The sequence below is a fragment of the Sinocyclocheilus anshuiensis genome, unplaced genomic scaffold, assembly GCF_001515605.1.
Source record: "Sinocyclocheilus anshuiensis isolate Anshui unplaced genomic scaffold, SAMN03320099.WGS_v1.1 scaffold1716, whole genome shotgun sequence".
In the NCBI taxonomy this organism is placed as follows: domain Eukaryota; kingdom Metazoa; phylum Chordata; class Actinopteri; order Cypriniformes; family Cyprinidae; genus Sinocyclocheilus; species Sinocyclocheilus anshuiensis.
In genome coordinates, this window is record NW_015558645.1 from 77,451 (window position 1) to 90,878 (window position 13,428).

The window sequence follows — 13,428 nt, forward strand, 5'->3', positions numbered from 1 at the left end:
ATTTAGTTTTAGAAATTTTACGTCAACTATTTATTTCAGTTATTTGCCAAGGAAACATTTCTAAATTTTCTAAATCTACGTTTTTCATCGAATACTTTTTTTTTTTAGATTTTATTTCAATTTATTAAAATTATTTTTAATAGTTTTAGTTAACAATAACAACACCACTAGAACAACCTAGTACACTAGTACACAGTTTCTTGCTTAAAATGAACCCAAAATAGGTTGGAAATTAACATTTATTCATATGTTCAATAAATTAACATTTATTAGTAAGTTTTTTTTAAGTTGAATATATAATAATTAAATAAACATTTCTTAAATTGATTATTAATAAATGTTCACCCTTTGATTATGGCTGAAGCCTCTAGTAATTATGTGTCTGATTTTGGGTTCATTTTAAGCCAGCCATATAGTAATTTAAAATAAAAATAGTTGAGTTAAACAAAACTAACCAGAAAGCTGGGTTAAACATTTAACCTAACCGCTGGGTCAAAACAACCCTGTCACTGGGGTTGTCCATATTTCACCCAAGCGCTGGGTTGTTTTTAACCACCATTTTTTAGAGTGTAATCATTCAGAACACCCTCACAATACCTAGCAACCAATTAGAATACCCGAGCAACACCTAACCTAACAACAATCTAGCAGACTCTAGCAACCAACCAGACCAGCTATTGCACCTAGCAACAAGATAAAAAAAAAAATCACATGGCAACCACATCACAATTTTGCAATAAACACCCCATCAATTTAAAATAGCATGTTTTTACTTTTCTTTTTTTGATGCACATTCTTGGTCTTTTTTGTGATATTCAAAATAGTTCAATATCATGTCTGTGTCCGTCTCTTTGAAGAAACAGAAATCTTGCGTTAGCGTTCAGAACGAGGTGATTTTCACAGACAGATGCAGTCGCTGCATCCCTGCGTTATATAAAACGTGCAAACGTCTGCAGTCGTGCAGCTGCAGCGCAGTGAATGCAGAGGTGAAACGGTGCACTGCATGTGGATCATTGCGTAAGATTCAGAGGCACCTGGCCATGTGCATCGCTGTAGGAAATCTCCCATAATGCAAGTGTCGTCTGTTTTTATCTTCCGCACTTTTTACACATTGTAGCCTTTGGCAAACAAAAAGGCACATGTTTGGGAACACGAAAGCCAAGCAATGATGCAGCCTCTAAGAGAATCATTATATAAAACCTCACTTTTTTTAGAGACAACAAGGAGATTTCTCAGATGATCTGAACAGCTCATTTTTAATTGAATAGTTCAAAAACAAAAAAAAGTGTAGTTTTTATTTTTCCCAAGGATTTAAAAAAAGAAAAAGTCAAAGTTGGTGCCTAACAACATATTATTTTCCTATATGCTTTATCAAAGCAGGTTTTTGGTCTTGTTGTGAATGATTAATTGAGTATAATATTTTATAGCTAGAATCACTGTTATTTCACATTCTTAATTAGCTTTTGTTTTTATATTATCAGTTTTTATTTTAATTGTAATTTTTCAGTTTAAAAATGTAGTAATTTTGTCATTTTTATTAGTTTTTGGATAGTTTTTATTAGTTTTGATTGATTTTCTATTTACCTTTAATTATATATTAAGTAAGTAATTATAGTAATGTAACAGTAATTTTAGTATTTAATTTAAACTTAATTTCAGTTGGTTTCTAATTTTCATTTTCAAGTTTTTGGTGCATAATTTTTTTAGAATCTGTTATTTTTGTATTATTTTTGTATGCTATTGTATTATTTATTCATACTTTGAATTAGCTTATAGATAGATAGATAGATAGATAGATAGATAGATAGATAGATAGATAGAGAGAGAGAGAGCTTTAAATATATATTAAAGTAAATATGTAGGGAAAAAAAGGCACCATTTCTAATTTTTATTTAAGTAATTAAAAATTGTTGTAGAAACAATTTTCACTCAGAAATTGCTATTGGATGTCACAATTAATTACAAACAGCAAAACATCTCAAATATATAGCTCAAATATTAGTTTTATAATAGTTTACTATTAAAATTTATTTATTTTTTTATTAGCTTTTAGTTTACATTTTAACTCTGTTCTAAATTTTAGTGAATTTAATAAAAAATTATAATTAAAAGTAATTATTCAGTAAATTTATGTAGTAATTTTAGTACTTCAATTTAAACTGAATTTATTAAAATTACTTCCCAAAGCAACATTCTAAGAATTTGTTTGTAAATGTCAAAATTAATTACGAAGAAACGGCAAGTAACACATTGAATTAAACACCAAATTTTAGTAGTAGAAATGTAGAAAGAAAAATCTGAAGTATAAAGAAAACTTTCATAGCTAAAACTAATTTTATAGCTCAAAACTCTCCCAACTCAAAACTTATTTCTCCCAAGTTTTCCAAATTCCAAACCCAGACAGGATTTTTGCAAACAATGTCCTGGCACAAAAGCTTCAGTCCATGGCCACCTGAAGACCCAGAGAGGTCATTAGTCTTTATGCATCCACTTCAGCGCTGGCAGAGCAGCCGGAGAACAACCTGGCATCGATAACCATCGGCAAGTAAGAGTTACTTAAAGGAGCGGCATACAATATCAGTCAGTGGGGTTTAATTTTGTAAGAGTCTAAGATCAGGTTCACTGCTGTGACTGCAACTCTAGATACTCAGTTACACACAGAGAGAGAGAGAGAAGTTATCAGACCACCAAAGCAAACAGCACTGAAGTTTCCATCGCTGTCATGACATGCCTGTCCGATAAGTACTAATACGAACCAATCGCGCTGGGCAGAGCGCCACATCTGAACATTCATTATTCTCCTGAATTTGGAATTCATTCACTGAAAAAGTGGGTCAGAGAGTTATCAGCATGTTCTTAAAGGGACAGTTCACCTAAAAATAAAAATCTGTCACTATTTACTCACTGTCATGTCATTCCAATGACTTTCTTTCTTAAATGGAACACACACACAAAAGAGATACTTAGCCAGATGTTCATGCTGTTCTTTTCTATACAATGAAAGTGGATGGGGACTGACTCCGAGCAGGGCTATTACTGTAAACTAAATCTTTTAAAATATTTTTTTGTTAATTGGAATAAAGCAGAAATAAAATAAAATATAACATTTAAATAAAAGAGAAATGTTGGCAACTTATGAAATATGTAGTAAGTAAAAAAAACGAATTCATAAAAAAAAGAAGTTAAAAATAAATTAAACATAAATAGTAATATTTATATTAAAAAATTTATAAAAACAACAAAAAGCTAAACTAAATGAATTAAATGAAAATTGAGTTGCTGATACATACACAGTTTCAAAAAGAAAAAAAAAAAAAAAAAAATAAAAATTATATATAAATATATATATATACACACAAATAATAAAATGACAACAAATGTAATTATACTGAAATTAAAATTAAAATATAAAAATAACAGTTAATTCAAAATATGAATGAAAAGATATAATAGTACATACATACATACATACTGTACATACATACAGTGTTCAAACTATACCATGGACTTTGGGGGAGCCCACTTGTTTTATTTTTTATAAGGGGGGGGGGTGTTGTTGTGCGCTTGCGCGTTGGCTTACAATGTCTTACAAAGATACATAACAGCTACAAGTGTATGTACACATAATAATACACGATGATCACATTACACAAAACTGAAATTGCACGTCAAAATAACACAGTCAATATTTTTTGAGACCCCCCCCAAAATTTCACAAATCACGTTTTCAGGGGAGCCCATGTCTTATTAAGGGTAGCCGAGCTCCCCCTAGCTCCCCCGTAGTTCGCACCCTGCATACATACATACATACATAAAAAAGAAACCGCCTAGCAACCATTCAGAACACATAGCGATCACTCAGAGAATCTTAGCAACTGCAAAACAAATAAAAAACTCACATGCACAATCTTCCAATTTTTCTGAATTCATGACAGATTTGTGTGAGAAACAGACTGAAATTGTAGCCATTATTCACTGAAAATCTGCTGTAGCATCATGACAGAGAATCTTCACTATTCCTTTATAATCATAATAAAAATGTTATTAATGGATTAATTGATTCATTAACAGATTAATGGATCTGTTTTATGAGTTTCAGCACTGATTTCCTAATTGCCCATTAAACTAGCTCACACTTCATGGTGATTTAACACTGAAACCGTCCATTTTCTCCTGTACCCTAAATCATTTTGAGACCAATGAAGTCTTGTTTTCTCAGTGGAGCTAATGGAGAGCCGCGTTTCGTGTGTGTCTCACGGTGACCTGTGTCTGAGTTTGCGGTGTATCACAGAGACAGACGGGTTCAGAGGTGCTGCTTTCAGGATCAGGTTGACCTGTTTCAGGAGCGGGGACACATCCGGGCCACGGAGACTCGCCTTTAGTTACGGAGATCCGCACGCAGCATCAGCTGTAATTAACACACGGCTGGAGCAACGTGCACTTTTAAAAACAAAACGGATGACAGTAAATCAAGATTTTCACATTTTCTTGAGCAAATGCAAGGGTTCTACATGCAAAACATGTCAGGAGTTTGTTCAGATCACTGCACTAAAAGTGAGCGAGCGTAATAAAAGTGTCTGCATGTCTATAGGAAACTTAGTATCTGCTTTAAATGCCTCAGTCACAAACCGAACCAGATGTCCAACCACTGTTTTTAGAAAAAGCAAGGAGTTAAATGAAGTTCAAAATCCTACAACACAAAAGCTCTGTGAACAGTCAAACGTACAACTCTCTCAGACAAACGCAAACTACATCAAGCTAATCAGACATGAACATTATTAAAAAAGCAGTTCAGTTAAGTCAAATACAGACAGGTTTTTAATATAGCAGTTTAAAAGCACCCTAAATAATATGCATTAAGTGCCCATGGACACTTTATAGGTAAAAATGTATTTAAATGCATGTAGTAAGTTAATTGCATACTAAAGTAAAGCATCACCATTTTTGCCTTTACTAGTTGATAATGACATGAAAAATCATTTCTAAAAGTACAAATAGTCCATGTTGTTGCTTAGTTAATATGCACTCATAAATCTGCATGTGTAATAATTACAGAAAAAATTAGTTAAATGCTATTTTAAAAAAAACACATTTTAGATGCTGTTTCATAAAGCAGACATTCTAACTTTCCAAATAAAAAAAAAAATCAATACTATACATAAAAATTTAATTATATTTATATTATAAATATATTATAAATTAGATTTATTTATATATATTTTTGGCCTAAATAAATCATATGCCTCAAATAAACATGAAAATAATGCCTGTTAACCAATCACAAGCTTCATATTTACTTAGAAAATACTATTAATACGACATCAACTTCTTAAAAATATTTCAACTGCCCAAATATAAAAATCAATAATGTATATTAAAAATAAACTGTATAGGCTCAGATAAACATAAATATCCATCCTCAATTTAAACTGATTAAAAACCCTATTTTCCGAGCACAAGCTTCATATTTACAATTAGAAAAATGCTATTTAAAATAGTTACTTCTCAAAAGTATTTCATGTCAGCTATCCAAATATAGAAATCAATTATGTCTATATTCTATAGTCTCAAATAAACATAAAACAAATATTTACTGAAAAAAAATCCTTTTAAACAAATCACAAGCTAATCAGCATGTCAAAGCACTGCAGTGTGACATGCTGATTAAAAATTACATTTCATCAACATTTTGCTAATTAGCATTTGTACATGAAGCTTGTCAACTTCCCAAACATAAAAATCAATCATTTACATAAACATACATTTTATAGTCTCTTCTTATTTGAATAATATGCCTTAAATAAACATAAAACAAATAATCACACTTAAAAAAATATTTTAACCAATGATATACTTCATATTTACAAATGATAATTAGCAAAATGCTATTTAAAATAATTTTTACCATGTTACACAGCAGGATATGTCAACAACCCAAATCTAAAAATCAATAATGCACATAAAAATAAAGTCTCAAATTAACATAAAACAAATATTTTTCTTCAATTTAAACATGCCTCAACCAATATTTACACTAAAATAATCCTTTTAACCAATCACACATTTCATAATCATATATCATAAGTTTCATATATGTGACCTTGGAGCACAAAACCAGTCATAAGGGTCAATTTTTTGAAATTGAAATGTATACATCGTCTGAAAGCTGAATAAATAGCTTTCCATTGATGTATGGTTTGTTAGGATCGGACAATATTTGGCCGAGATACAGCTATTTGAAAATCTGGAAACTGAGGGTGCAAAAAAATCTAAATATTGAGAAAATCATCTTTAAAGTTGTCCAAATTAAGTTCTTAGCAATGCATATTACTAATCAAAAATTGTTTTAATATATTTACAGTAGGAAATTTACTAAATATCTTCATGGAACATGATCTTTACTTAATATCCTAATGATTTTTGGCATAAAAGAAAAATCTATAATTTTGACCCATACAATATATTTTTTGCTATTGCTACAAATATACCCCAGCGACTTAAGACTGCTTTTGTGCTCCAGGGTCACATATTTGCTTATTAGCAGAATGTTATTTAAAATAGTTTTAGATGTGGCATGTCACACTGCAGGACGTCAGTTTCCTAAAAGTACTTAACGTAAAAATCAATAATGAATAATGCACTTAAAAAATAAATTATATAGTCTCAAATAAACCACAATCCAGAATTTAAACCCTATTAACCAATCACAAGCTTCATATTTACGAGCTCTAATTAACAAAATGGCATTTGAAACAGTTTTAGACAATGTCTAAATGATGTCAGAATGATGTGAAGTTAGCGTGATAAAAGTCTGATTAAAAACCAATCATAAGCTTCACATTCACAAATGCTACATGCAGGTGAACAGGAACGGTCTACTCACACGAGGAAGTGATACAGGAAGCACCTCAGGCCGGCGGGTCTCTCTAGGAAGTTGTACACATCGCCCTGCATGCTAGTCTTGGCGTGGTAAGGGCTGTGCGTGAAGCGGGCGGCGGCAGGAAGCAGGACGGTGGAGATGGAGAGGGGCTGGCAGCGCTTGCTGTGCGCCGGTGGCTCCTTTGTGTGGCCATCTGGAGCGACGGGCACGCTTGATCCATTATTCATCACGGGCTCCAGTTCCAGTGAAACAGGAGAGTGTGCCGCGGTGAGGGAAGCGCTGGGCGCTGCTGCCTCCTCCAGGCTGTGCTGGAAGTCGTAGCCCTTGTGGCCGCAGCTCTTTAGTTTGAGGCTGTTGCTGGAGGTGGACCATCCAAACGTACGTCCACGGGATAACAGAGGGGTTGTGCGGCCCAGCCTGTCCCCCATGGTGGGGATTCGTTTCAGTGGAGTTGACTGCTCCAAAGCCATTAATCTGCCATGCCACCAAACCTGTAAAGGGAGAACACATTTGGGGGGAAATTAAAGGAAGTTCACCTTAAAAAAAAAACGTGTGCAATATGTACTCACTCTCAGATCATCCAATATGTAGATGAGTTTGCTTCTTCATCAGATTTGGAGAAATGTAGCATTGCATCACTCGCTCACCAATGGATGTGAATGGGCGCCGTCAGAATGAGAGTCCAAACAGCTGATAAAAACATCACAATAATCCACAAGTAATTACAGTCCATCAGTTAACATCTGGAGAAGACAAAAGCTGAAACAAATCCAGCATTAAGACGTTTTAAATTTCAAACCGTCGCTTCCAGCTAAAATATGCATCCATAATTCATAATAACACTTCCTCCAGTGTAAAAGTCCATCTCCTGTTCTCCTCTCACATTAAAATCCACCTACATGTTTATTTAGAGCTGTTTTGGCTTGTAAACGGTGCTTGATCTGTGCAGATTTCTCTCCTGATTCAGACCAGACGACTTTTTCACTGGAGGAAGGAATATTATGAAATATGGACTCGTATTTTAGCAACTGTTTAAAGTTAAAAAGTCTTAATGATGGGTTTGTTTCTTACAAACACACATCTTTTGTCTTCACAAGACGTTAACTGATGAACTGGAGTGGTGTGGATTACTTGTGGATTATTGTGATGTTTTTATCAGCTGTTTGGACTCTGATTCTGACGGCACCCATTCACATCCATTGGTGAGCGAGTAATGCAATGCTACATTTTTCCAAATCTGATGAAAAAACAAACTTCTCTACATCTCAGATGACCTGAGGGTGAGCACATTTCAGCACATTTTCATTTTTGGATGAACTGTTCCTTTAATTGTTCACACTGGTTTTCACCTTTTAAGATTGTTTACAGTCTTGGTGATTTTGTGTATTGGGTTGCGTTTGATTGATTAGTTGTTGGAAAGTCACAGCACACAATAGCTCATGAGGTGTCATGACATGCTCCAAGTCTGCGGGTTTAAATAAGGAGCAGCTCGCAGCTCAGACAATCTCAGACAGGTTAATATTACATGAGGATGCACTGAAGATCCCCAGACACATCCATAGCCCTCCTCTGACGGTCACATGCACCATGAGATCATGTTTAATAGTACTGAAAACTCACTCACTTATAATCAGAAATGTTTCTTGAGCAGCAAATCAGCATATTAGAATGATTTCTGAAGATCATGTGACACTGAAGACTGGAGTAATGATGCTGAAAAATACAGATTTGATCACAGGAATAAATTACATTTTAACAGATATTCACATAGAAAACAGATATTTTAAATTGTAATAATATTTCACAATATTGCTATTTTTACTGTATTTTTTATCAAATAAATGCAAATTTTTTGTTAAAAATGTCTCTCAGAATGGAACAATCACACTTGTTTTTGCTCAGACAGTACTGAGCATGTGCTGAATGAGTTTCATCAGCTTGATTGTGATTTCACTGAGGTCTTCCTCAGACAGTCACTGAGCAGTGAGGAAGAGGAGTAAATACCCTAATTAATGAGGTCAGATTTTCCCCTCAAGAGAAATCACGAGATCTCCGATCCATCATAAGATGACCAGCGGACGGACACACAAAGCCACTGGAAAAAGCTTTGTGAGTGGAGACAAATCGAAACAGGACCCTGCCATCCTCTCTGCCATGTCTGTCAGTCACAGAGGCAGATATAGTGTCAGATGACCGCTTTAAGCTGCAGATCACAATGTCAGGAGCGTGTCGAGAGGATTTAGTGGACAGAGAGGGAAACATTCAGTTGTGCATAAAACACAAATGTAGCAAATGAATGAAACCGGTCACTCTTCCAAGTTATCAAACCAAAACAAATGGGATTCATAGGTTTCTACAAAAAGTGCTCAATTATTTCTTATAATAACTTATTACAAATTTCTTAATTTATGTCGCCAGATTTTATAAGACTTATGACTGCACACATACTTGCATGAAAAATTCTAAGAGCTGTTTTTTTTTATATTTTGTATATTTATAGTATATAAAAAAGTAAACAATTCGTATATAAAAGTAAGCAATTCTTTATATTATTGACGTGAATATATATTCTAAATCTTATATATATATATATATATATATATATATATAATGTAAAATTATAAATCTTTATACTATTTATGCAAGGAATTTATGAATACATTTAAATCATTTCAAATCACTATTATAGTTACACTTTACAATACAGTTGTTTACAGTAACATTAGTTAACACAGGTATCATAAATAATATTTCTTTGCAACATTTATTCACTTTGATACGTTTATATAGTTTTGTTTATTGCTAGCTTACATTAACATATACGACGTTTGACATTTAAAAAAAAATATATATATATATATTTTTTTTTTTTAATAAATAAATAAAACGCTTGTTCGTTGTTATTTCACGCTGAGCTGTGCGATAACTGTTAACAAGCATAAACTTATTGTAAAATATTACCAAGTTATCATAGGCTACATTTTTATATGCATATTTTGTGCATTCAAAACGTTCAACAGAAAATGTTAAAAAAACAAAACAATGTTTATTCATGTTCAGTTTAACACAGAAATAGACTATTTTATTTGCGAATAAATGCCTTTTCATCATACTGTTTGATCATAGACACTACACGCGCAATTTTAACTGTGAAATGTCAAAAACAGCTTTTTTCTAATTCATACACACACGAAGTCATTGTTAATCTGTCATCAATGGACAACATCACTTTAAACTAAAAGAAATGCACTTTTTAATCAACAATACCTCTCCAGCAGGGCTCCTGATGTCTCTCGTGCAGAGCTGCGCGTCAGTTCTTCCTCCTCCTCCTCATCATCATCATCATCTGAAGCAGGCTAAACGCTTTAATTGCAGTGATGAGGAGATGTGCATCAGTTGTCTGTCTGTGATGCTGTGAGTGAAGCACGTGTGCAGAGATGCCGAGAGCACGCATACACCTGACGCGCGTCCCTCTCTGTCATAATAATCATAAACATCTACAAATCCAAACGTTTTCGGCACTGATGCATGTAAAGAGGATTAGGCTACGCCATATTCTCTGGAAAAAAAAAAGAAATATGAGTTTGCTAATAATAATAATAATAATAATAATATAAAAAATTATATAAAATATAGCCTAAATATAGCTAATCGAAGTTTTTTTGTATATATAATCGTTTAACAATAGGCCCTATATACGTTATTTACAAGCTAAATGTTTCACAGAGATATTTTAGCTGTGATAAACGCGTTCGTGCGTTCTTTATACACTTGCGTCGCGTCAAATATATTTGAAATATAGGCTGTTAAATATATGTTGCGAACAGTGAGTGAATCTCAATTAAATATATTTTTGATAATACAACTACAACATAATACAACTTGATGAGCAGAAGAGACGTCTTTAAAAAACATTGCAAGTCTTACTGATCCCAAACTTCTGAGCGGCAGTGTATATTAAAAGGTCCCGTCCTCTAATGTCTTTCAGATTCCAAACTTTTTACACTTAACCCCGGTTGCCATTAAGAAGCACTGTGCGGCCCTGAAGCGTGAGTTTGAAGACTGATAATGTTTTCAACATTGGACAGCAGTTGATAACATGCAAATATTATGTGGGTGTAATAAGAGAGAGATTCCTCCCCGTTTCATTTGTCCAGAGTTCTTTACATTTCTGTAAAGTTGCTTTGCAACGATTTGCATCTTCAAAAGCACTATACAAATAAACTTGAATTGAATTAAGATGGATCGGATATTGAGTCAAAATATAGTCTGGCGTTAGGGCTGCACGATTAATCAAAGGCGATTGTCATGCGCATTTTGATAGTAAAGCCGGTTCTGTAATCAGCAGGATATTTACGATGACGGGCTCAATATTTACACTTAAAAGTCACATATTTTACACCTTTCTAGAGTTTTATTTTAGGTTTTGATGTCCTTAAGAATAAAAACCATCTCAATATATTTTTAGTCAATTTTGGCCTGTCTAATTACTATTCATGAGCCTCTCTTCTGATTGGCCTGTTGTTTTCTGAGTGACACACGGCCAGGCCAACCACAGGTAACTAGGGACAGCCGACGTCACAGCGCAAGCTGGAGGCAGCAAAACAAAGGGGAAACTGGAGGCGGCCCATTTAAACTAGCGCAAATGTCTTTACTATACACGTTAGATGTGATGTCGACGGATCTGGTTTCGTGGTTAAAGTTAACCTTTTCGACATGTTTCCATGTTGTTGTTGCTCAGCAATGGCATGGATGTGATGTTGTCTGGGGGTTTGGCAAAAGGAGAGTGGGATGGTGGGCGGTGCTCGGGGTGGTGACTGAAGGCGGTGACTGTGTAGTTCTGACGTCAACTTTTTACGGAAGTCACAACGGTTCCTGAAAAATCACAGCTATTTTATGCAGGCTGTGTGCATTTTACTGTGGACTGACTGTTTTGAAACTTATATGGTAGTTACATAGCACCTAGACCTCAGTTATCGTGAAAAAAGCCAGGAAATTTCAGTTTTGACAATATGGGACTTTTAAACATATTCTGTAGCATGTTACGAAAAGTACAGGAGAATTAAATAATCATAAATTGTCCCGGATTATTAATAAAAGTCATTTTCGCTCAAGTAAACGCTGACTGTTTCCAATAAACAAATTCACTCGTCAGTGCAATGCTGTGTTACTGAGCAAAACCTCATTGATGTTGAGATATTCTCTCTTTATTTATAATCTGAAATGTGTGATTTATCATAAATCTCTCACCATCTGCCTGAAAACCCGGGAATCAGCATCTGACGTTAATCCCGTTGGATCAGGGCTGATGTGAAGGGGATCAAAGGGCAGATTTACGGGATGAGGGTCTTTCCCCCATCATTTCTTAACTGGAACGGCCAGAAACCCCAGATAAATTGAGTAATATTGCATTGTGCGCCGTTGTTTTGTTCTCTGAGAGAGCTTAGTGACGACTCTGGGCTGTGTTTGTGCCGATCCGGAGTGGGATTTAAAGAGCAGAGTTGTGCATAATAGTTAGTGCTTTTTGAGGGTTTGTTGTTTGGAAGAATAAAGATTTAATAGAAAGTGTATTTCAGATGACTGGAGGAACACCAAGTGAAAATGATTGCTGGAGAACTGCTCAAGATTTGGATTAAGTGACTCATTGTCCTTTGATGAACTTTCAAGACTGGGAAATAAATCTCTCTCTATATATATATATATACTGTATATGACAATTATATAAAAATTGAAGTTTTTATTTTTATATTATTTAAATTAAGGTTTCAGTGATTTTGTTGTGTTGTCATTTTCATTACTATTTATTATTTTTTATTTTAATATAATTGAGATACTATTATAGTTTTTATTAATATTTTGAATTTATTATAAATGTTTTAAATTTTATTTAGAAAAATCTATAAATATTTAGGTTTTTATTTTAATATTTTCTCTTTATTTAAGTTTTAGTGATTTTTTTGTCATTTTAATTTTTTTGTTATTTTAGCATCGAGTTACTTTTATAGTTTTTATTAATATTTTTAATAAAATCAATTTTTTATAAATGTTATAAAACATTTAGAAAAAAATATTAAAGTTTATATTTGTATTTTCCGTTTTCCTTTTAATGTTTAAAATGAGTGATTTGTGTTTAGTCATATTTCATTAATTTTATTTCAGTTTTAGTTATTTTTGTACATCAAGAGATAAGCAGGATCCTGATCATCCTGTCAGTGCTTACTGTCTGACTATACATTACTCCTCATGTATTCTCAATCGTGATGCCGTTTTAATGAATCAAACACTCTCCTTAATTAAAAAAAGGTTTCTATCTTTGCAGGTGAAGCTCTCCAGCTTGAATCTGGATGATCACGCCAGAAAGAAGATGCTCAAGCTCAGTGAAGAGCGATACTGTAAAGACACAGACACGCTCACCACCACCACAGACAGGTGCGTCATACGGATATATGTTCTGTGTTGTTTTATTTCTCATTAAAATGATCTTTGTGTGTGTGTGTGTGTGTGTGTGTGTGTGTGTGTGTGTGTGTGTTTATAGTTGCCCGGTGAGA

General features: G+C 33.7%; 1 protein-coding gene and 1 long non-coding RNA gene across 2 annotated transcripts in view; one reads left to right on the plus strand and one right to left on the minus strand.

Moving 5' to 3' along the window:
* Window positions 1-10,395, minus strand: part of LOC107680937 (potassium voltage-gated channel subfamily KQT member 1-like) — a gene marked incomplete at its 3' end in the record, with an annotated part of 48,390 nt that extends 37,995 nt beyond the window's left edge. Inside the window, exons 1-2 of the mRNA XM_016477032.1 lie at window positions 10,148-10,395; window positions 6,884-7,371 (exon numbers count right to left, since the gene is read on the minus strand). Coding sequence (XP_016332518.1) covers window positions 6,884-7,350 — 467 coding nt within the window. The remainder of the gene's footprint in view (window positions 1-6,883; window positions 7,372-10,147) is intronic.
* A 2,842-nt stretch (window positions 10,396-13,237) lies between these two features.
* LOC107680939 (uncharacterized) overlaps window positions 13,238-13,428 on the plus strand; it is a 10,256-nt gene continuing 10,065 nt past the window's right edge. The window contains exon 1 of the long non-coding RNA XR_001633207.1: window positions 13,238-13,309. This is a non-coding gene — a long non-coding RNA (uncharacterized LOC107680939). The remainder of the gene's footprint in view (window positions 13,310-13,428) is intronic.